Genomic DNA, 24,221 nt, shown 5'->3' with positions numbered 1-24,221 from the left:
AAAAAAAAAAATCTCTTTATGCTATTTCCTCTTTTCACTTACAAATAATACATTTTGTTGGTGAACATAGAAAATGAATAAAAAGAGAAAAAAATCACTTATGATTTTAGCTCTAAATCACAATCCCTATTAACTATTTCCTTGCATATATGCACACAAGAGCCTTTTTCAAAGAACTAAGACCATTTTTAGCACATAACCAAATAAACTTTAAAGAAAACAAAACAATGATGGAGAAATAATAAGATACAAAACTTTAAGTTAGTGTAAAATATTTATAAAATAGTGTAATTCTCAAAAGGGTGGGGGGAGTACGCTCAAAGGAAAATAAAGTGAAAATGCACTTTTAGGCAAAGATTCTGCCACTGAACAACATCCCCAGCCTGCAAACATTCTTAAACTGAAAGTCTAACAAATTTCATAGGAAAACATACTTCTCATTTCCTGAAAATTTTTTTTTTTTTTTTTTGAGACAGAGTCTCTCTACCTAGCCCTAGCTGTCCTAAAACTCACTATGTAGACCAAGCTGGCCTCAAACTTAGAGATCTGCCCACCTCTGCTTTCTGAGTGCTGGGATTAAAGGCATGCACCATCACACCAAGCTTACTTTCCTAAAATCTTAATGTCATTACTGGAATACAGCATATTTTCTATTCAAAGACGTGAAAGAGTGATATGAATAATGGCCACATCCTAAAATCAACGATGGAGCTGTTACATGTCTAAGCAGAATATGGGAAATAAATGTGTCAACCACGCCTACTGCAAACTCAGAGGAGCCATTGTAGCATTACTATATCTGCTTTAGAAATACAACCAGATTTTATGTCTAAAAAGTCTCAATTTGGCAGTGAAAGTGTCTTTAGAAAGATTCATTTTACAAAAGGTTTCATCAGTAGCTTCGTTTAAATGAGGAAAACTCCACATTTAAGACACAATAAAATGTAAAAAAAAAAAAACAAAAAAAACAAACAAAGAAAGGAAAAAAACAGATACTGAGGCCACTCCATGGATGACAAGCCCTTAGAGCCCATGTGGTGGGTGAGAAAGGGGAGGAAACCCTGGCAGGCCGACCTCTGACTTGTTACAAGTCCTCTACACTATAGTGTGGAACATACACAAATAAGTAAGTGTGAAAAAATAGCACACATTTTCAGAAAAATATAGCATATTAACTGCTATGTTAAATTAGTCTTGACATACTGTGTACAAACAAATTTTTTTTCTTTTGTTTGGCTTTTGAGACAGGGTTTCTCCATGTAGCTCTAACTGCCCTGGAAGTCGCTCTGCAGACCAGGCTGTCCTTGAACTCACAGAGATCTCACTACCTCTGCCTCCCGAGTGTTTGGGATTAAAGGCGTTCGAACCACCACCACCAGGCAGTAGAATGCTTTTAATTAGGAAATACAAAACATAACTGAATCAATACAAAAGTGACTTATATAATTAGATATTATATTGCCAGATTTACATGTTCAAATATAACAAATACATAGTGCTTACTTAAAATAAACATGCATTTATAAAATGACTATAAATTAAAGTCTCATTTTTCTTTTTGTAGAGCTAGAGTGTTTTCTATGTCCTGCAAGAAACAGCACTCATGTACCCTGTATGCACTAAAATCAAAGTTTGTTGGGGGGGGGGCATTATTTTTTCAGAGACTCTATTGAAATGATATTTCAATTCATATGTATATGGTTATCTGTTTGTGTGTGCAGGCATGTGTGCACACATGTACACAGAGACCAGAGATCAACCTCGGCAGTTCCTCAGCCATCACCCATCTTACCTAGGACCTTGTACTCCCCAAGCCTAAGCTAGGCTCTCAGTGATCCCCGGTGGTTCTCTGGTCTCTGGCTGCTCAGCACTGGAATTACAAGCATTCATGAACCACACCCAGCTTTTTAACTGTGTACTGGGGATAAATTCAGGTCCCCCATACTTGCATGGCAAGTACTTTACCAACTAAGTTATATTCCCCAGCCCTGTAAAAACTGTAAGAAAATCAAGTTTGTCTGCTGCAGAGAGATCTCCATATAGAGAGGCCACGTGGGCTCAAACTTGTAAAGTCCCTGCCTGCAAAGTGCTGTAATTAAAGGCTTGCTTCACTATGCCCAGCTCACCAGTGATTCTTAATTGGAGCCAATTACATCTCCCAGGTATTACTGGGTCACTCTGAGGATCTTTACGGTAGGCAGACTGAAAGAGAGTATATTACAAGCATTTATTGGGAAATAGGTCAGGGACATGGCTACATATTCAATAATGCACAACGTAGCTCTCTCCACAAAGATCTGGCCTTGTCACTGAGAAGTCCTGGCTTACACTGAAAATATATTAACATGCTTAGTTTAATGCTACTGACCATATAAAAGGCAGGGGTGGAGTGGGGTGAAGCTCTATGGAAGGAAAAAAAAAAACATACCTGTACCATGGATAAACAAAGTTCTCCAACACTAATTCAAGAACCTGTACAAAGAATATTAAAGAAAAATAATTAACTATAAGGAAATAAACTATTCTACTAAGTGATATATATCAGCAATTTTATTATAATATTGACAATATCTCTTTTTGGGGAGGGGAGGGGTTCAAGACAGGGTTTCTTTGTATAGCCTTGGCTGTCCTGAATCTAGCTTTGTATACTAGGCTGACCCTGAACACAGATACCCATCTACCTCTGACTCCTTACCACTGCCCAGCTGACAAAAATTCTTGACAGTATATTTATGTCAACTTTACATGGTTGTGAAGCTCAATCAGAACTAAAAAAAAAAAAAAAAAAATACTTGAAAATTATAAAATCGAGAAAAGAAGATTTTTATTAGAATGGCATACATATCTCAAATATCTCCATAATCAAAAGTGTTTCAACAAGGGTCATCAAGATAGCTCAGCAGGTAAAAGCACTTATTTGAATAAGCCTGGTGACATGAGTTTGATTCCCAGAATCCATGAAAAAGTGGAAGGAGAGAACTGACTCCAGAAAGTTGTCCTCCCTCTCCCTCTCTCTCTCTCTCTCTCTCACACACACACACACACACACACACACCATGCACAAGTAACCCCACACACATCATGCACACACATACACATAATAATAAATTTTCACTTTTTTTCAGTGAATTGTTCCTGACTGGTTTCACTAAACAACAAACAAAAACTGAACTTAAAAAAAAAAAGTACATAAGATTTATGCAGAGAATCAAAACCAAGTGTCCCTGATTTTCTCTGAAGGAACAATGGTGACTGAAGGGCATGAAGAGAAATTCTGGGGCACTCCTAATGTTTTATTTCTCGCTCTGATGATACTTATATGGATACACTCACTTTCTGAAAACTTTAACTGTATACTTAAAACCAGTATACAAGTCAACAGAACAAAACAAACCCTCAGTTCAGGTAACTATTCCATTTCTTAGGTCTGAGTGGAGCTGCATGTTGTAACTTTAAGGAGTTGCAGCAACAGGGAGAAGAGGAAGCAATGTGCAATAGCTACTTTTATGTCAATTAGAAACAGCCTAGAAACAATTCAGAGAAAGGAACCATGCTTGCACAAGATTAAGTATGTGTGCATGGGGAGGGGGGTTGTTACATGACTTTAATCCCAGCACTCAGAAGGCACAGACAGGCCGATCTCTGAGAGTTGGAGGCCAGCCTGGTCTACAGAGTGAGTGCCAGGACAGGCTCCAAAGTTACAGAGAAGCCCTGTCTAGAAAAACAAACAAACCAAAAAAAGATTTACTAGCCAGGAGCTGGTGGCCCACACCTTTAGTCCCAGCACTCAGGAAGCAGAGGCAAACAGATTTCTGAATTCTAGGCCAGTCTGGCTTACATAGTGAGTTCCAGGGTCCACAGAGAAACTGACACCAAAAAAAAAAAAAAAAAAAAAAAAAAAAAAAAATAAATAAATTAAAAAAAAAACACCAAAACAAAAATTTTAAATGGAAAAAAGACTTATAAAGATTTATTATTTCCCTTCCCTGGCATGAGTAACCAAAGATGTCCAGTGCTGAGCAGTAAGGATAAAATCACTTGGTGTTTTTTGTTTTGTTTTGTTTTGTTTAATTACCAAAGCTAAGCATCCATTATACTGGGGGTGGGACCACTGAAACCTTCGCTCTCTTCTCTGGCTCCACTGCTTGTTTTGTTTCCCATCAACTGACTCTCAGCTAGTCCCCCACCCCCCAGCGCTACCCTCTAGCCTCCAGAGGTACCAGTGATCTAAAACATGCATTCACCACACACTTCCCTATGAAACCCTCAACAGATTACACCAAACCAAAATACCTGAAAAGCAAAATGGCTATGCCAACAACCACAGCCACTTACTCCCTTTTCACTTCTGCTACACCGAGTCACATCTAAAGCTCTAGTCACACAGTCTGAAAATCACTGGCTTCCAAGTTCAAATAATCTGAACTCCATCACATAGCCTTTTGATTTCTTTTTCTTTGAGACAGGGTCTCTCTCTATATTCCTGGAACTCATTAATGAGACCACAGAAATATGTCTGCCCCTGCCTCCCAAGTGCTAGGATGAAAGGTGTGCACCTTCATGCCCAGCATGATTTCCTAACTATATAAAATACTGGCTAAGAACGAAGCTGGATCTGTGTGCATGCAGTGACTGGAGGCTAGACATCATCCTCCAGTACCTTCCACTATCAACTTCTCCCTTCTCCCCAAGCTAACCCCCTCCCCCTCAGCAGTGCTGGTGACTTGTGCATGCCAGGCAAGCACTCTATCATTCAGTGACATCCCCAGCCCTCCACCTTATTTTTGGAGTCAGGGTCTCTTACTGAACTTTGCTGTCTGTCTCTACACATGCCAGTGCTGGGATATGAGCACTCGTGGGGAAGCTTGAGAATTTCAATGCAGATCCTCACACATACCTGGCAAGCACTTCACCCACTGAGATACTTCCCCAACACCCACTCTCACTCCTAAACTTTAACCAAGTTCTACTGATAATAACACTTGAAAATTCTACTAAATCTCTGTAACTCTTAATTTGCCTTGAAAATATCAATAGTACCCATTTCATAAACCCCTCCTCTCGGGAGGTCCACCTGAAGGGCCCTTCCCCACATCATCAGTCGGCAATCGTTATGTCACCCTTTCCACTTAACCTCTCAGCAGCTATGTGCTTCCTCTTCTGCACAAATTCTACGTCCCACCCCTTCTTCTCCCATTACTACTGCATACATTCTACACTTTGATTACCTGTCCGTGGCTACCTCCAACTCTAAATGGAAGTTCTAGCAAAGAAGGGCCAATTGCATCTCACGCCCTAAGGTCTACTACCCCAGTTCCTGTCTCCATCAAGAGTGTAATAACAATACTACGAGGTTCCTAGTTTGCTGTCTGTTGCTGTGGTAAAAACAGACCAAAACCAACTTGGGATGAGTGGGTTTACTTCATCTTAGACTTTATAGTTCAACAGGAGGAAAGACAAGGCAGGAACCTAGAGGCAGGAACTAAAGCAAAGGCCATATAAGAACTCTTGCTTACTGGATTGCTCTCCACGGTTGCTTGCAAAGCCGGCATTCTTTTCAATCTAGGACCACATGCCCAGGACAGAAGGCAGCACATACTGAATAGTGGGCCCTCCCACATCAACCATCAATCAAAAAAATGACCCACAGGACAGTCTGGTACCAGTAAATCCTCAAATGAGGGTCACTCTGGTTTCAGTCAAGCTGACAAGCTCCCAGCACAACAGACACAGGGATAAGAGCTTTATCTAAGTTTTTTATTTTATAATGAATGAAGTGTCTAAATTCTTTAGTAGCCACCTTTTTCAAAAACTAAAAAGAAACAAATGAAATTAATTGTAAAAAGAAATAGATGAAATTGCTTTACTTAACCTAACATAGCCAAACTATTATCATTTTAACATTTAATCAATATAACAGACATTTAACACTTTTTTCTAAGCCTTCATAATCTAGTATGTAGGTACGTGTGTGTGTGTATGTATGTATGTATGTATGTATGTATGTATGTATAGCACACCTCAGATTGTACAGCACACCTCAGATTGTACTAGAACATTTCAGGTATTTACTGATGCTACATGTAGCAATGGCTGCCATGCTGACACACAATAAATATCTTCCCAATGCTAGGAATAGAACCCAGTCTCTTGTACATGGTACACATGCAAAACCACTGAATTCCATTCCCAGCTCTAGACAGCATAGCTTAAATCAATAAAAAATACATAAATAAATAAATAAATAAATTTGGACTGTGGTGGTGACACCTTTAATCCCAGCACTTGGGAGGCAGAAGCAGGTGGATCTCTGCTGTGAGTTCAAAGCCAGCCTGGTCTACAGAGCTACACAGAGAAACCCTGTCTCGAAAATCAAAAAAAAAAAAAAGTTCAGAGTTCAATGTTTCTTTGCAAATGGTTATTTCCCTATCATAAAAACATCTGTTCTTACAGCAGTAATTTCCTTGACTATGAAATGTTTATGTAATTTGAGATGTAAATATAATTTGGAATAGCTTAATATTCAATATGCTTACTTTGTAATAATTATCTAGCCAAGAACTCTTAGGTGATATACATTAAGATGCAACTGCTTTTTTTTTTTTTTACTGTTTTTGTTTGTTTAAGACAGGCTCTGTAACTCAGGCTAGCCTAGAACTTAAAACTCTGTAGCCCATGTTGACCTCAAACTCATGACAGAGCTACCTCAGACTCCCAAGTGCTGGAATGATAGGAATGAAAACACCATGCCTAACTTAATAAGATGTATCAAGATTCTGATAAAAATATCAGGACATTTTCTCAATATTTTTTATTTGGATATATATGCCAACACAAATGGCATATTTAACAGTAGCCTCTTAAAACTATAAAAGTTCCCACCTCCTGGGAGTTGAGGGTGGGCATCATAGATGTCATAGCACATACCGGTTAGTATGTTCCTAGCAAGTCAGGTATAAATAAAACTACTGTGCTGCCAGTTATAATCTATGGCATATACAATTAAACAGAGTTATAACTGGTTTTATGAATTTACTATGTTATTCATAGTTTTTATCTATGGCACACTGTACTTTATAGTATGTGTTTACACAGTTTTATATGTTTATATCTGTGCAAGCTAGTTTTAACTGACAACTTCACATAACCCAGAATCACTGGCAAGTCTCAAATAGGATGTATTTAGATCAGGTTGGCCTACCAGTATATATATGATAAATGTCTTAATAGTTAATTGATGTAGAAGACCCAGGCCTCTATGGACAGCATCATTCCCCAATAAGGGGTTCCTGAATAGTGTAAAAGAGTAAATAGCTAGCTGGAACCAAGCATGCAAGGATCCACATGTTTACATTCTGCCCTGACTCTCTCACAACAATGGACTAGAACATGAAACTGTAGGCCAAATAAACCCTTTCCTCCCCTAAGCTGTTTTTGTCACAATATTTTATCACAGCAACAGAAATTAAATCAGAACAATAGTGTACTCTTTATTTTAGTTTACTCCTATTTGTTAAATTAAAAAAATTTCTCAAACAGTAATATGCTAATCTTAGGCCAACAGCACCTTCAAATAACTCTTCTTCATTCAACCCGTGACTGTATCAAGAAGCCCTGTGCAATGACTAAAGGTCTGAACAAGCACAGTTTGTGATGCTCTCACAGGGACAAAACTGCCTATGATTTTCAGAATACAATCCCATCCTTAACACATGCTCATATTTGGCAATATTACTTAAACTACTTACCTCTGAAAGAGAAGCATCAACCTTGGAAGACACTTTCAGGTCTAGCCAGGGCTGGTAGTTTTCAAGCAGCAAGGAAGGCCTAAAGTAAATCAAACAACTAAATCACTTGTAATAAATGAACAAAAGAAAAAGTTTAACTTGGGGGCCAGCAAGGTGGCTCGGCATTAGGTGAAAGCACTTGCCTTACTCAGAAACTCGATTACTTAAGCTTGATTCTCAGAACCCAAACAAAGGAGAAATGAGAGGACCAGCTCTACAAGTTGTCCTCTGATCTCCAGTCATATAGCTTGGCCATACACACACACACACACACACACACACACACACACACAGAGAGAGAGAGAGAGAGAGAGAGAGAGAGAGAGAGAGAGAGAGAGAGAGAGAGAGAGAGCAATCACAACTTAAAAAGTTTAACTTACCTATGTCGTTTACATTTCACTTTACCACAAACAGCACAGCTGTGACCTTGTGGAAATAACTCTTGAAGTCCTAACTGCTAAAAAAGGAAAGGAAAAAGAGATTTGTCTTTAGTTTCCATAATATCTCTACTACAAAGAACCAATTTTCCAAAAGCTTTGTTGCCTTCCATGAGAGCATTCAAAAGACTTTTTTGTTTAGTGCTTCAAAACTAAGACTATTCTTTGTAATGAATATCTGATAAATTAACTGCCAGTGAACACAAAATACTTAATGAACTGTTTTACAATACATAAGCTGGGCCTGAGGTATATCTCAGTAGTTCAGTAGTAGAGAATTTTCTAGCATGTACAGTGGCACAGGCTCAATGCCTATCACCAGAAAATTATAAGAGTGAGAACCAAAAACAAAGGTTATCTTAGCAGGCACAGTGGTACATGCCTATAATTCAACTCTCAGGAGGCTGAGGATCTAGAATTTAAGTCCCATAAGATCATGTCTTGAACCAAAGATAAATAAATAAACATATAGCTAAATAAGTAAATAATCTGCCTTTGACTGTGTCTTGTACTACAAAAATGTAAGAAAAGAAAAAACCTACTACCAAATTCCCAAACATTATTTATAAGTGTTTGTTTTCATTTAAATGGGGTTGTTATAAATGGTTAATAATCACAACCAATATCTCTTTAAAGGTTAAAAAAAAAGGGGGGGGATTATGGTATAGATATGAATACTTTGCTTTGGAATGGATTTTCATTTATTGATACAATTTAAGGTCAATTTTGTAATATATATATTTCTCCTCTTGTTTAGGTATTGTATTTATATAGCTCATTTAGAAATGTAATGTATAATTTAGTACAGATTATAGATTAATTACATATGATAGTCAAAACTTAGGTGTTCAAGATGTATTTAAGATGTATTAGAGATGGTTAGGCATTCTTCAAACCTTTCAAAGACCTACAGAATATGGCATTTAAAATGGTTTAGGGTTTTTCTTGACAATGAGATATAACTGCTCCTGGCAATACCACCTGCATCGGAAAGGAAGATGGACATAGAAAAAATGCTTTGTGAAGTTTGCCTCCCATATGGCAAGACTAGCCATTTGGACAAGATACTGCTCTTGTCTGGACTGTTTGACTTTAGGCTGTATAAACTGGACATGCAGGACCCACAGGAAAGAGACTGCTAATGCAAAATTGACATTGCTATAGGGTTCCTGCTTCATGGAAGAGTCTGCCAGACATTCTACAGAACACAGAGAAAAGTGACTGACAAACTGCCAATACAGATGGACAGTTTAAAGTTTCCTGCTTTGCTGAGGAGTCTACCAGACACACTATGGCCTATGGGCTAAAGATGGAACATTACAGAATTTCGGGTGACTGACCAGGCAGTGAGTTGTCTCTGTAAATTCTAGAGTTTATATATTATCCTTCTATGGTCTTTGATGGAGTTGAAGACAGATAGTTAAGGTTATAGTTTTCCTTAGTTATAATTAAAGTTAAGTTACATATAGGACTTTAGCCTCACAAAGATAAGACAGATGATAAAATATTTTCTTTAAATCTTGCTAAATGTTAATGGACTAAACATTGTTAACTATGGTTCTTATTTGATAACTGTTTTGTTACATGTTTTACTATGTTAAAGTTAAAACACTTTTTATTTTAGACAGAAAAGAGGAAATGATGGGAGATGTCATTCTGTAATATGTTTCTCTTATTGGTTAATGAATAAAGCACTGTTGGTCAATAGGAAAGCAAGATAGGTGGGACTAGGAGACAAGGAGGAGAGAGGAAGTAGGAGGAGGGAGATTGAAGATGGAGGACAGAGAGAAAAGAATGCCAGCCCCTCTTTCCGGTAAGATGAGATCACATGAAGTATTAAAAGAAATGGGTTAATAATTAAGACAGAGCTAACCGATAAGAAACTAGTAACTGGCCTACAGCTTTATATCAAATACAGCGTCTCTGTGTGTTATTTGTGGCTGGTGCGGCTGAAGGACCAGACCGACTGAAGGAAAAACTACTCATAACAGGAAAACATGCGATAAATCCTAAGGGTCATGACCAAATATGACCCAGACTTCTGTGTTTCCTCTACAGAGAAATACCACAAACCTAAAATGGAGGACTGTATCAATTAAAGGACAGCATTTGAATAGTAGGTACAAGGCCCCATGCTTTCTCTTCATCAGTGAGGGGAAAAGGTCTCTCACTAAATTCTGACATGCAAATAGAATTTTAAAAGTCAGAATTTTGACTTACAGAAGACAAAGTTAATATACTACTACCATTATCAATTTTCAGAAATACAAATTACTTTGGCTAAGCAAATTTTCTCAGCCTGTGAGCACAGAGAGAGAAAGAATAGAGTTAGATTATTATTTAATTCAGAATTCCTTAAATATCTGTGCTTCAGAATTACCTGGGAAGCTTTTAATAATACTATTTACAGGGCAGTAGCCTAGAACTTTTTAATCAAAATCTGGGATAAGCCTCAACAATCCAGACTGTTGATTATGCCCAAGGAAGGTCGTTTGTACAACCACCTTTGTAAACCTCTGTTCTAAGCTTTGTCCTTGTGGTTAACATGTCCCAGGAGACAAGCTGACATTGTGAACCAAAATTTTCTGAGAAGACTGTATTTTCCTTTTACAGTTGACATTAGAACTATAAACCTTAAAACTAGGACTGAAGATGCAGCTCAGTGGGGATTTACATGCAAAGGCCTAGGTTCAACCCTCAGCACCAAAAATAAAATAAAATCAAGTTACAATAAGTACCTATACATTTATTCATATATGTAATGTACATTTATTCATATATATATGTACATAATGCTCATTTTAAACTTTTTCTATGGACTTCATGTATTATCCCATTATAAAATAGTAAGATATAGATTTTAAAAATCATTGCTCCAAAATGCTTTTAGTAAAAAATGAAACTAAACAACAATGAGTCATATAAACTGACTTCAACAATCAAAAAACACAGGGCTGGAGAAAGGGCTCAGCAGTCAGTGCGCATGCTGCTCCTCCTGAGGACCAGAGTTCAGTTCTCAACACCTACACTGAGTAACTCACAACTGCCTGTGACTTCAGCTCCAAATTTCAACTAAAAAAATTAAAAACACAATTTTACCTTAGGTTTGTACTTTATTGTAAAGAATATATTTGGCAAGAGAGAATCAGGTCCTAGTGAACAGTAGAATGTCACAACTCCAGCAACAAAGGACCAGAAGATCATTAAGACATGAAGATACCTTAGAAATAAATAAAAATGGTTAGAACCAAACAAATGTATAACATTAAAAGCTATTCCTTTATTGATCTACCATATATTTATTAATCAACCTCAATTTTAAGTTTTCCAATCAACTATACTTGTTAGCTACAACATAAACAGTATAATATATATTACCAAATATATAATTTCATTTAAGTATAGGAGGAAATTAGGTTCAACATTTCATAGTTTCATTTCTATGCCATTATGTTTAAAGTAGTTTGAATTCATTCTCCCAGAATACCTTCTATTCTCACATTCTAAAATTATAGTGATCATTAAAATTAAAATTTAATATTTCTAAGTGCCCACTTTGTGTTGACAGTGTTTATGCTCTGGGGATATGACAAAGAACACCACTACTACAGTCTCTACTGGCAGTAACAGTCGAATAAATGAATATGAGACCGGTGTGGTAATAGGAAACAGAACTTAACAGCTATAGGAAACTTAATGAGTGGATAGGGGAGACCAACAGAAGAGGGTAGGGGAAAGGAATGAGGGACTGGGAAAGAGAGTGGGAATCCAAACTTGAGAACACTGCATGCTATGATCTCCACACAGCTTCCACAAAGTAGAGGAGCCACGTTTGATTCCCAGCACTCACATAGTGGCTCACAACCATCTCTAATTCCAGTTCCAGGGAATCTGATGCCCTCTTCTGGCCTCCACGAACACCAGACACACACTCCAAACACTCATATATACAAAGTAAAATGAACAAATCTAAAATAATTTTTTTAAATGACCCTAAGAGGAATCTGAACAGGCAAGCAGCCAGACTAGCTATATTGTATGATATAATATACCATATTAAGGTGTCTCAAAACAGGTCTGCTCAGCATGATCTTGCAGATACCAATCCCATCACACAGTACAAACTTCAATGACCACAGTGTTTATTAATTGCGAACAGCTGCTTTGCCATTAACTCTTCAGTCCAAAAACCGTAATATAAATAACATGTACAGGTGACCAATTGCATCACTTCTATTGGTAACTGATTGCTCACATACAACAATAGCAAAACATGAAGCTGTGAGTTATCTCCTTGTTCCCAATAATAACCTTGGGTATTTTCAAAAGGAAACTAACTCATAAGAATGAAAGCGAAACAAGGAAATGAGCAGCAATAATGCTATAACTGAAATTCAGATTAAAGAAAATGCAATTGCCAACAAAATAGGTCCTTGTGGGAATCTGGGACACTACTATTGTTTAGGACTCTAGATATGAAGGACTAGGGATGTAGGTCAGTCGGCAGAGTGCTTGCCTGGCATGCAGGAAACCCTGGGTTTGCTCTCTGACAGCACATAAACCAGGCATGCCTCTGATCTCAGCATTTGGGAGATGGATGTCATAATTAGCCAGCCTGGGCTCAAATGGTGACAGGAATATTAATCACAACTCAAAGTGATTTTGGTAAAAAATCTTTACATTTAAGGAAGTTGTGGAAATATTTTATGACAGTGAGTGAAAAACTGAAAATCAATCCATATTTAGAAGCTTGGCCATTAGACACAGAGAAGATAGTCCATATACTAAAATTACTCTTTACATTTTTTTTTTTTTTTTTTGGCAAAGAAATAAGAGTGAACTATGAGAACTAAAAACTACGGTGCAATTTTATCCCCTCTCAAGCAAAGTTCTCCTTCCTGTCTTTGTATCTTCAAGAAAAGGGGAGGACAGTGAGTAGAGAATGAAGTCACAATGTAGGGAGAACACAAGAGTAAACAGAGAGATTTGCTACTGTTTGGTTTGCTCTGGTTTGGTTTGGATTGGTTGGTAGATAAGAGTCTCACTCTGTAGCACTGGCCGACCTAGAACTTACTGTGTAGACCAGACTGGCCTCACACTCTCAGAGATCCATGGGCCCTGTTTCCCAAGTGCTGAAATTAAAGGGGTGTGCTACCACACCTAGCACAAGAAGGTGCTAGTAGTATTCGCAATACTGTTCAGTGTTTCTCTGAGGCCCAGTTAACAGTATGTCATTCAGTATTCTCTTGGCCAACCCTAGTACAAACTGGGTTTCTGTTAGCCACTCTCAAAAGTCCTAGGTGGGCTGGCAGATTGCTCAGCAGTCAATGGTGCTTGTCTTCTGATGATGTAAGCACGATGGCCTAATTTGATCCCTGGAAACCACACAAAGGTAGAAAGAATGAACCAGTTTCACAAAGTTGTCCTCTGTCCCCCACACAGGACACATGAGTTCCCATACACACCTACATATCTTACATATACACATACATACAAATAATAAATTAAAAGTACAAAGTAAAGATGAAGAGCAACTGAAAATACACACAAGAAGAAGAAAATACTAAAAGAGAGCACAAGCAAATCCTGAGTAATGCTAAGGAAATAATAATAATTTTTAAAAAATCTTATGAAAGTCCTAGAAGGAAAATGACAGCATTATACTGAATCTACTCTGGCTACAATAGAGATTGGCCTTGTCTAGAAAGGAAAGCTGTTGCAGTAACCTAGGAGAGGAGATAAGGACCCTCACCAGGGAACAGACAGAGAAAAAAAGAGCTAATTCTTTTTGACAAACAGAAGAAAATTAAGAAGACTGAAGTAGCTGGTTAGGTATGAGCAAAAAGAAAAACCTTCAATAACAAATCAGAGTGGGAGGTGAGGAAGGAGGTGAAACTGTGGTTGGTATATAAAATAAATTTTTTAAAAAGATGAAAAGAAAAGAAACAAATCAGTCTTTGGACAGGTCAAGTTTCAGGTGACTTAACATGGACCACAGAAAAGTGGCCCACAAACAGCTATACGGCAACTCTTTACAGAGAATATTAGTTGAAGATAAAGAATTCAGGGATGCAGCAGCTAAGAAGGGGGGAAAATGTGGAAATACTAATATTTTATAGACAGTGACCAAATAAGACCAAAAGTCAGGCCACCCAGCCAGTGAAACCACCTGATGTCATACTCTGAATTCTACACCTGAGAAACAGCCACTGTGTGCCTATTACTAAAAATGCTCTTGCCCAGTGGTAAAAGCAGCCTGCTGCCAAGCCTGACTACTCAAGTTAGGTCCCTGGAACCCACATAGTGATAGAGAGAACTCTCTCCCAAAAGCTTTGATCCGTGTGTGTGTGTGTGTGTGTGTGTGTGTGTATGTGTGTGTGTGTACACAATTAATGAATGAAATGAAATGCTCTCAATCAGTAATTAAACATTGATACCCACCTGTCAGAAAACCACTCTGGCTCTACAGTGTTTCCAAAATGTCTATGATCCTTTACAGTTGCCACTCACCTTCTTCTATCCATTCCTTTATTCAAACTTCCCATGGAACTAAAGAAATGCACTCTACACTACATCCAAACAACAACAAAAAAAATTAGTGAATCTTACACTTGGTAAGTAGCAACTGTATCCCCAAAATCATTCCAACCATAAATCATTCAAAATTCATAAATTTATGATTAATGAATAATTACAGTATATTTCATGTATTTTTAAACATTCCCAAGTGATAGCTGATGAACTGTTCATATCATATTTCAACATTTCTGTAACAAACCATATGAACAGTGAAAAAAATTAATCACTGACAAATAAATATCATTAATAGCCTCGTGTCTGTTCAGGTCATCAAATGTAACTTGGTAACTAATTTAGAAAAAAAAAAGCAATTTTTTTAGAGTACTTCTGAGGGCTAGAAGGATGGCTCAGTGGTTAAGAGCACTGGCTATTCTTCCAGAAGGCTTGGGTTCAATTCCCAGCACCCACATGGCGATTCAGTTGTCTGTAACTCCAGTTCCAAGGTACCCAACACCTTTGTACAGGCAAAACACCGATGCACATAAATAAGAATAAAATAAGTAAGTAGAATGCTTTTGAATTCCAAATTACAACTTAAGAACTATAAAACCAGCCACGTACATGTCTGTGGTCTTGGTTACCTGAAGTCTGAGACAAGAAGAGGAGTTTGGAGCTAGCCTGGAAAATACAGTGAGAGCCCCATCTCTTAAGGGGAAAAAAAAAAATCCTGAAGCAGGAAGTTCCCAACCTGAGCTACATAGAATTCAAGGTCAGCTTGGCCTACCTAGACAAAGCCCTATCTCAAAAAAAAAAAAAAAAAAAAAAAAATCTATATTTAGAATGAATGATAGTAAATTATATATTCATTAGTGCTAGTTATAACCAAAATCAACTACAACAAAGAAATTAAGATGAAACTTTCTAGCCCTAGAGTATTAAACCAGTAATGTATAGCTTTAAAGGAATCAAGCTGGTAGTTCTAACCCAGGGTTGATCTTGCTGCCAGGCAGTATCTGGCAGTGTATAGAAACAATTTTATTGTCGCACCCTCTGAGAAGAACCTCAGCAGAGCACTACAGCTAGAAAAATACCACAACAAGAACTATCTGGCTCAAAACCCCAGAATACTGACCATGAGAAATGCTGCACTGATTAGCAAAGGGAAATGCTGTCAAGCTAAGCATTCCAAATGCTAGGGAATGAAAAGAAATTCCAAAAACACAGTAAGGGGGGAAAAAAAAAAAAAGGACAACAAGCAAACAACAAAATGTAAGCTGATTCTTAGAAAAAGTAATAAAATCAACCCCTAAAGGAGTCTATCAACAGTTACTAGAAAATATTTTATTTATTTATTTACTTGCTTACCTACTTATTTATTGTGGTTTTTGGTTATTTTTGAAACAGGGCTCTTCTATGTATTCTCGCTATCCTGGAATTCACTCTGTAGCTCAGGCTGGCCTCAAACTTAGAAATCCATCTGCCTCTGACTCCTAAGTGCTATGACTAAGCATGTGCCACCACCATCTGGGAAAACCAGTTTTTATTTTTCAGACTTTTTAAAAAAAGATTTATTTATTATTATTATATACAATGTTTTGTCTGCATGTATGTCTATACACCAGAGCCTCTCGTTATAGATGGTTCTGAGCCACCATGTGACTGCTGGGAATTGAACTCAGGACCTCTGGAAGAGCAGCCAGTGCTTTCAGCCTCTGAGCATCTCTCCAGCCCCTCTTTTTCTTGTATAAAAAACCTTATGGTGGCCACAGTCTGGGTTCCCTGAGCAGAGACTTGGTGTGGGTTTTCACTGATGATCAGTGAATTCCTGATAAAGAAACTTGGTGAAAACAGTCTCTTTCCAGAGATCAGGAATCAGGGAGATGAAGTATTAGAGATAACATCAAAGGTGGATTTGGCCAAGTTGCCCAGGGTGGCAATGCCGTCCCTGCAACCATCATCAATACCAGCCATCATCAGAAGCTCCTTGGGCACAGGAGCAGAGACAATGCCAGTGTCTCTGGGGACAGGGATGAGATGCACCAACAGAGCCACAGTGACCTTGTTTTTAATGTAGTCCTTAAGGCTGTAATGTTTATTTACTTGTTTGTGGGTTTATGCATGTGAGTAGTGTACACACACTTCAACACGTACAGGGATGAGAGGGGAGGGTATCAGGTGTTCTCCTCTACCATGCCCTACCCACCTTCAGAGAGGGGCTCTCCCTGAAGCTGAAGCTTTCCATTTGGGGGTTTTTGGTTTTTAGTTATTTTTGTCTAGGCTAGCAGGCAGCAAGCCAGACATGCTCTTGTGTCTCTTTACCACAGTGCCAGGGTTACCAGAATAGCACTAAGTCTGGCTTGTTAGAGGAATTAGGATCTGAACTGACACTGAGCATTCAATCACTGAGCTGTCTCTACAGCTCCTCTAATGCCCTGTTGTATTTTATTTTAAATCAAAGACTTTTCAAAGATTTAAGTGTGTGTATGATGTGCATGACAATGAGAATGATGATATGCATACATGTATCTACAAGTGCCCACAGATGCCAGAAAAAGATGTTAGAGCTCCTGGAACTAGAATTCCAGAAGTTTGTGAGCCATCCAGTTTTTGGTGCTGGTATCCAAACTCTGGTCCTCATAACAGCATCAAGTGCTAATGTTACCAGAGCCATTTCACGAGCGTGCCTAACTAGAGCATTCAAGTTTGGTACCAGAGCATTAACTGCAGGACATGTCCTCTGATATTTAAAGGACTACATCACCTGTCACTGCTCACAGGCCCTTTCTGCCCTCATCCAACCTTCCCCCCCCCCCGCCCACTTATTCCATACCCTTCCTTCCCCAGGGTCTAGCCTAGTACTTTCTGCTCTTCATCCACCAACCAGCCAGATCTCCCACAACCTTCTCTGGGATCTAAACCTGTGGATCCGTTAGCCCTCCTAACATGCCTCATCCCCAACCTGCCAAATCTAGCATACTGGTCATATACCCAATCCCCTGACCTTGTCTGGTCACCCTTGTGGACCTGATAATAAAATACTGTGAGCTGAAGAGAGGAATGAGCATGGCAGAGAGACTGAAAAAAAAAAAAAAAAAAAAAAAAAAGGCATTAAAACACAAAGTATCACAGAGAACACAAACAACACCAAACATAAACGTGAGGAGCACAATTAACACACACTTTCCCATAATAACGTTAAATATCAATGGTTTCAATTACCCAATAAAAAGTCACAGGCTGATTGAATGGATCAAGAAACAAAATCTATTATCCACAAGAAATATATTTTAGCTTCAACAATAACCACCTCATAGAGTAAAAGGCTAGACAACAGAACTCCAGACAGATCCTTGGCCCTACTAACCAAAAGAAAGAATGATAGGACCCAAGGTGACAGAGTCAGAAATAAGACAGTGTAGCCGGGTGCTGGTGACATACGCCTTCAGTTCCAGATTGGGGGATGGGAGTGGGGGACAGAGGCAGGCAGATCTCTGTGAGTTTGAGAGGGAGAGAGAAAGAGAGGGAGGGGAGGAAGAGAAAGGAGGAAGGGAGGAAGGAAAAGGAGGAAGAATAGAAGGAAGCAAGCAAGCAGTGAGACATTATAACCGACACCAAAGAAATCCACAATGTTATAAATAGAGAATGTTTTCAAAAATATGTATGTAGTCCATGAAGCTAGAAAACCTAAAAGGAATTGATGAATTTCCAAATATAGCCAAGTCACTAAAATTAAATCAAGAAATCAACAACCTAAAAGACCCATAACAAAGGAGTTGATTAAAATAGTAGTAAAAAGCCTTCCAGCAAAAAAAAAAAAAAAAGTCCAGGACCAGATGGATCCACAGCAGACTTTCAAAGATGTACAGCCATTCCTTCTTAAATTATTCAAAAACATCAGAAACAGAAGGAGCACTCCCAAATCCCTTCTATGAAGCCACTATTACTCTAATATCTAAACCAGGTAAAGACAGCAAAAAAAGAAAAGCATACAACAATAATTTTAGCCAAAAACAACAACAACAAAAAAAAAACTGCTCAGTAAAATACTTGCAAACAGAATACAGACATACATCCAAAAGATTAAATACCATAACCAAGTTAATTTTTTTCCCTGAAATTCAGTAATGGTTCAACACATATAAGTCAACAAATGTAATAAACCACAAAGATGAACAAAAAAAAAAAATCACAGAATCATCTCAACAGACACAGAAAAGGGCCTCTGACAAAATTCAACAAGCCTTCAAGATAAAAGTCCTAGAGAATATAGGGCTAGAGGAAACATACCCCAACACGGTAAAGCTATAAATGAGAGCCACAGCCAACATCACCCTAAAAAGAGAAAAGCTTCACACAACCCCATTAAAGTTAGGAACAAGAAAGGAATGTCACCATCCCTGCACCTTTTCAACATCCGTGTTTTAAGTGCTAGCTAGAGCACTGAGGAAAGAGAAGGAAATTGACACATAGGGAAAGAAGTAAAACTATCCCTATTTGCAGATGCCACGATACTGTACATTAGGGATCCCAAATCTATTAAACAACTTTTAGAAATGGTGAACAAATTTATCAGTGTGACAGGATATAGAATCAACTTGCAAAAATCAATAGTTTTTCTATACACTAACAAGAAACATACAAAGAAGATCCCAGACACACTCCCATTCACAGTATCCTCATAGAAAATAAAATATCTAAGAATAAACCTAACTAAGGAAGTAAAGAACTTCTACAGTGAAAAATTTAAACCTCTGAAGAAAGAGACAGAGAAGGACACTAGAAGGTGCAAAGACATCCCATTCTCATGGATTGGTGGAATTACTATTGTAAAAATGGTCATTCTACCAAAAGTCATTTACAGATTAAATGCAATCTCAATCAAAATCCCTATCTCATTCTTCACAGAAGTTAAAAAAAAAAAAAAAACCTATCCTACAAATCTTATGGTACTACAAAAGACACTGGAAACCAAAACAATCAATCCTGAGCAAAAATAAGACTGTGGGGAAATTACAGTTCCAGCTCTTAAAATACATCAGTCATAATAATAAAAACAATATGTAAAAACTGTTACAAAGACAAACATGTAGACCGAGAGAACAAATCAAAGACCTAAACATGAGTACACGTAACTTCAGTCATTTAGTATTTGATAAAGATACCAAATATAAACTGGAGAAAAGAAAGCATCTTCAGCCAGGCAGTGGTGGCACACACCTTTAGTCCTAGCACTTGGGAGGAAGAAGACAGCCTGGTGTATAGGGTGAGTTGAAGACAGCCAGGGCTACACAGAGAAACACTGTCTTGAAAAAAAAAAAAAAAAAAAAAACAAACAAACAAACAAAAACTTAAGAGTGCATGAATCTACTAGTTCCTATTGGCAGAAGGGATCAGGGTTTCTCATATGATATTCCATGAACAATCTAAGCATACGCTGCATACATGTTTATGTCTCTGTCTCTGTGTCTCTCTCCCTCTATCACACACACACACACACACACACACACACACACACACACACACAGAGAGAGAGAGAGAGAGAGAGAGAGAGAGAGAGAGAGAGAGAGTAGTACACATCTTAAGGAAAATTACATGATCCACAGAGAAGCACATCATTCACTCTGCTCTGTACCCTTTCTATTTCCCTGAAATAGGCTCTTTTAACCATTTAAAGACTGCATTGTGGGGGCTGGAGAGATGACTCATTGCCTAAGTACACAGGATGCTCTTCCAGAGGATGAGGGATCCATTCCTAGCACCCACATTGTCAAACTCCAGTTCCAGGGAATCAAGGCCTTCTTCTGGCCTCCATGGGCACTGCATGCACAGGGGGCAGACATACTTGCAGGCAAAACACCCATTCACACAAAATAATAAAACAAGACAGCACTAGGATATTTAAAGTCACTTTAGCTGATTCAACAATAACAAATGGGAAAAGAGTATGCAAAACACAATCTCACTCATAAACATGACCACTCAAATATAAATGTGTATGCGTACTTTCTCCCTTCTGTCCAAATTCATGGTACAGATCCCATGTCACACGCACTAGACATTTTGATTTACCAACGTAAGATTACATGCTATGACTTCCTAAAATGATGACCTCAGAATGCTAGCTCACTATGCTCTCAACTCATGGCTGCCCCACCTTTGAGAAGAATCACACTTAATTCAGTTCCTGTTGAAGAAAGTTGAGGACAAACCTTAAAATCCTGTAGCTTACATTTTCTTCAACTGAACCTGTTGGTCTAGCTTGGAACATCTTCCAAAGGACAGAGCGGTTTAACTACTAAAGGGTCCCACTTCTTCCACAATTCTTACCTCACCATCACAACCCAAGCCCTTTATTAAGATAGTAATCACTAATTTGCTTAAACGTAAAGCAATAAAGCCACTATGAAAACAAAAAAAAAAAAAAAAAAAAAAAACTGCTGTAACAGTCACAGGAAATGGTTAGCCTTAGTGAAAATACTAAGTTAAATCCCTTGTGTATGCTTTCCATTGTTATGCTTGCAGATGAACTACTTCGAAATAAAGTGTTTGCTCAGAACATCAGAGGAAAATAAATGTTTTTAAATACACTTTTTTTCTACTATCCAATGCACCAACACTACTCCTGGAAATCTACAAGATTCAGGGGGTCAAGATTCTGACCTCAAAATTTTAATTTAATAATTTTAACTTCACAGAATATTTCGGCTCTGACCAGGGGGCGGGGAGAGGATTTTGTAGAAATGTGGTTGGTACTATTTTGCTTTCTGATTTCGGGTCAAGAAATCTTTTCAACACAGGAAACTGGAGAATTACTGTGGCTACCAAGGTGTGTGCCCACGAGTGTGTATGTACTATTTCGAAATAGAAGGGTTCCGCCTGAGACTGCGGCTGCCATAGGACCTTAAACGCTCCTCCCTCCTGTGACTGGATCACCTTTACCGTTTCGAACTAAAGTGGCTATACGTATTTCGGTTGTGAAAAACTGATAATAAAGGCCCAGAATTTGAGAAATGGTCAGGAAAGAAAGGTTCAGAATTTGTTAACCTCGAAGGATGCCCAGGCCACGAGCAGCCTGCCCGGGCCCGCCCGCACATCCGGGCGCGACCTCGTCCGTCGCTCCCGAGGCCACTGAGCAGAGTTGGCTCTCGCCTGCTGCCGGCAACCCAGCACAGCCCGCGGGCTCCCGAGCGGCCTCCGCGGGGCCAACGGCAGGTACCTGTTGAGGAGCAGCGAGGCGGCGCTGAGGCAGAGCAGCAGGAAGCAGAACAGCGGGTACTGGCGGCAGATTTCACGCCCCACGTCCAGCCTCAGCCGCTGCTTCAGCCTCCCCCCGATCGTCCGTATCCAAGACCCCATCTCGGTCCATGCAGCGGAGGACGAGCCGCCCTCAGCAGCCGAGGCAGAGGACAACCCCACCGCCCGGCGGCGGATCCACATAGCCACCGACCACCCAGCTTCGCAGCTAGCCGCAGCCGCACCAAGCCCCGCCCCGCAGCCCTCGCCGCGCCTGCGCAGCCACCGCCCCCACCACACGCAAGGCCGCAGTAGGTCCCTCGCTACCGCCCTGCGGGGAGACCCGAGAGTGCTCAGACGGAGATGTTCTGGCCCGGCCACCCACTGAACTTATCCGGAAGTCCAGGGAAACCTAGAACGTCGAGACTGGCAGAATTAAAGAAAGGAGCAAGGTTACCTATGCACAGAACTCAAGTGAGGCTCCCAGAGCCCTCTGGGAATTGTAGTTCCAGTAGCACACCCTGCTCTCCCACCCTCTCGGATTCTCTAGTACCCACGCCTAATGGACAGGGTCGAAAGACGCGTTGAGTCCTCTTTTCAGAGGGAATCAAGCTGGGATTTACGGCAGTGGAGAAAGAAAACAGCCCACCTGGCTGCCACCCATTAGAGAAAGCCAAAGTCTGAGTCATGTCACTAACAACTTGGAACCCGAGTCACCTGACCAGGTCACAAACCACACAGGACGGAAGGTTGACAAGCTGGGCAGTCCCTTTTAGCATTTCATTCTAAATTTTAATGCCAGTATTTTATAGTAATTAAAAACCCAATCGGCGTGAGAAGCACCTATACACGTTATGCTAATAGCGTAGGTAGCTAGTTTCAACTACGGTACAGCCGCATTGCTAGGACAAACAAGGTTCTGGCTCTGGATCACTTCTACCAAAAACCAGGTTTCATGCTATTCTAACACTGGCAGGTGATGAGTTGCGACCTGTCACCTCTCCTCCCTAGAATTTTAATCCTTCAAGGAAAGGAAAAATTAATTCCTTATAAGCTGTGTATATGTGTGAAGCTTCATCAATATTTTCTCAATATTCTCAAAAAGGGGGTCGTACTTACTGTTTTCTATTCAGAATGTACCCATCTTTTCTTTCCAATTACTGACAAGCATTAAAATTTCACCGATAACCTTGTTAAATTTACACATCATCCTTATCTCTTAAAAATTAAATTTGATACAATTTATGGGTCAAAGGAAATTAACTCAAAACACACACTATCTTTGTAGATGGTTGTAACAGTTTCAGTGGTAAAGTGTGCATCTGTCACCATTAACTATTATTTAAATACTATATACTCATGCAAAGCTTAAAACTTGATTCAAGGGACTACTTTTGTTTTTCTAAAAAGGTTTTTCTGTAACTCACTGCTCATCAGGCTGGCCTCAAATTTGCAGATACAGTTGCTTCTGCTTCCCAAGTGCTGGGATTAAAAGTGTGTTCCACCACAACCTGGCTCAAAGTAATACATATGTTCAGTTATTTTATGAATGAGTACACAATCTGCATGTACATAATGCTGGAAGAGGGCATCAGATCTCACTATAGATGGTTGTGAACCACCATGTGGTTACTGGGATTTGAACTCAACCTCTGAAACAGCAAGTGCTCTTAATCACTGAGCCATCTGTCCAGCACTCAAGGTTAATACGTGAATTTCACTTTTGACATTTTATACTGTAACTTCTTAGAAGGGCATGGTAGCCCACTATAACCCTAGCACTTAAAGCAGGAAGATCAGTAGTTGAAGCCAGCCTATACTACATAGCAAAGACACTATCTCAAAAAAGACCAAAGGGCCTGGAAGGTTTGCTAAATGTGTACAGTTTAATCCCCAGAACTGCAAAATATCCCTTTTTATACAAACACTCAAAATGGGAAGTTTACAAAAAGGTATGTTGAATTAACCTTCATTTATCTTTAAGAGCTTAATGTGAATAGTTTGAACTAGTTAAGTCACTTATCTGGCATTTAAAATGTTTCCTTCCAAGGCTCATTCGGAAATTAATTTTAGCAATAGCCAGCATGTACTTTCAACAAAATGTTTCAGTTCTCTTGGAAAAGACACTTTCCCAACATTTGTCTAATTTCTTTGCAGAAACAATTGGAATAAACTAGGAATTTAATTTTCAGTGTTAGTTTTAAATTAGAAAATGGTGAAACTCTTTCATCAAAGTACTTTGGGC

At 39.0% G+C, this 24,221-nt stretch overlaps 1 protein-coding gene across 4 annotated transcripts in view; it reads right to left on the bottom strand.

The window, feature by feature from the left end:
* The window catches only part of Snx14 (sorting nexin 14), a 60,967-nt gene extending 38,787 nt beyond the window's left edge, over positions 1 to 22,180 (bottom strand). For 2 of the 4 annotated variants that reach the window (XM_051207401.1, XM_051207420.1), the window contains exons 1-5: positions 21,960 to 22,165; positions 11,324 to 11,444; positions 8,168 to 8,241; positions 7,749 to 7,827; positions 2,429 to 2,472 (exon numbers count right to left, since the gene is read on the bottom strand). In XM_051207401.1, coding sequence (XP_051063358.1) covers positions 2,429 to 2,472; positions 7,749 to 7,827; positions 8,168 to 8,241; positions 11,324 to 11,444; positions 21,960 to 22,099 — 458 coding nt within the window. In that variant the 5' untranslated portion in view covers positions 22,100 to 22,165. Of the gene's footprint in view, positions 1 to 2,428; positions 2,473 to 7,748; positions 7,828 to 8,167; positions 8,245 to 11,323; positions 11,445 to 21,959 lie in introns of all 4 variants that reach the window. The other 2 variants (XM_051207391.1, XM_051207411.1) reach the window with 2 other exon arrangements.
* Between the last annotated feature and the right edge of the window lie 2,041 nt (positions 22,181 to 24,221).

Source organism: Phodopus roborovskii, unplaced genomic scaffold (genome assembly GCF_943737965.1).
Source record: "Phodopus roborovskii unplaced genomic scaffold, PHOROB, whole genome shotgun sequence".
NCBI lineage: Eukaryota > Metazoa > Chordata > Mammalia > Rodentia > Cricetidae > Phodopus > Phodopus roborovskii.
Note: the sequence above shows the minus strand (reverse complement) of the source record. Positions and strands in the feature narration are given on the sequence as shown.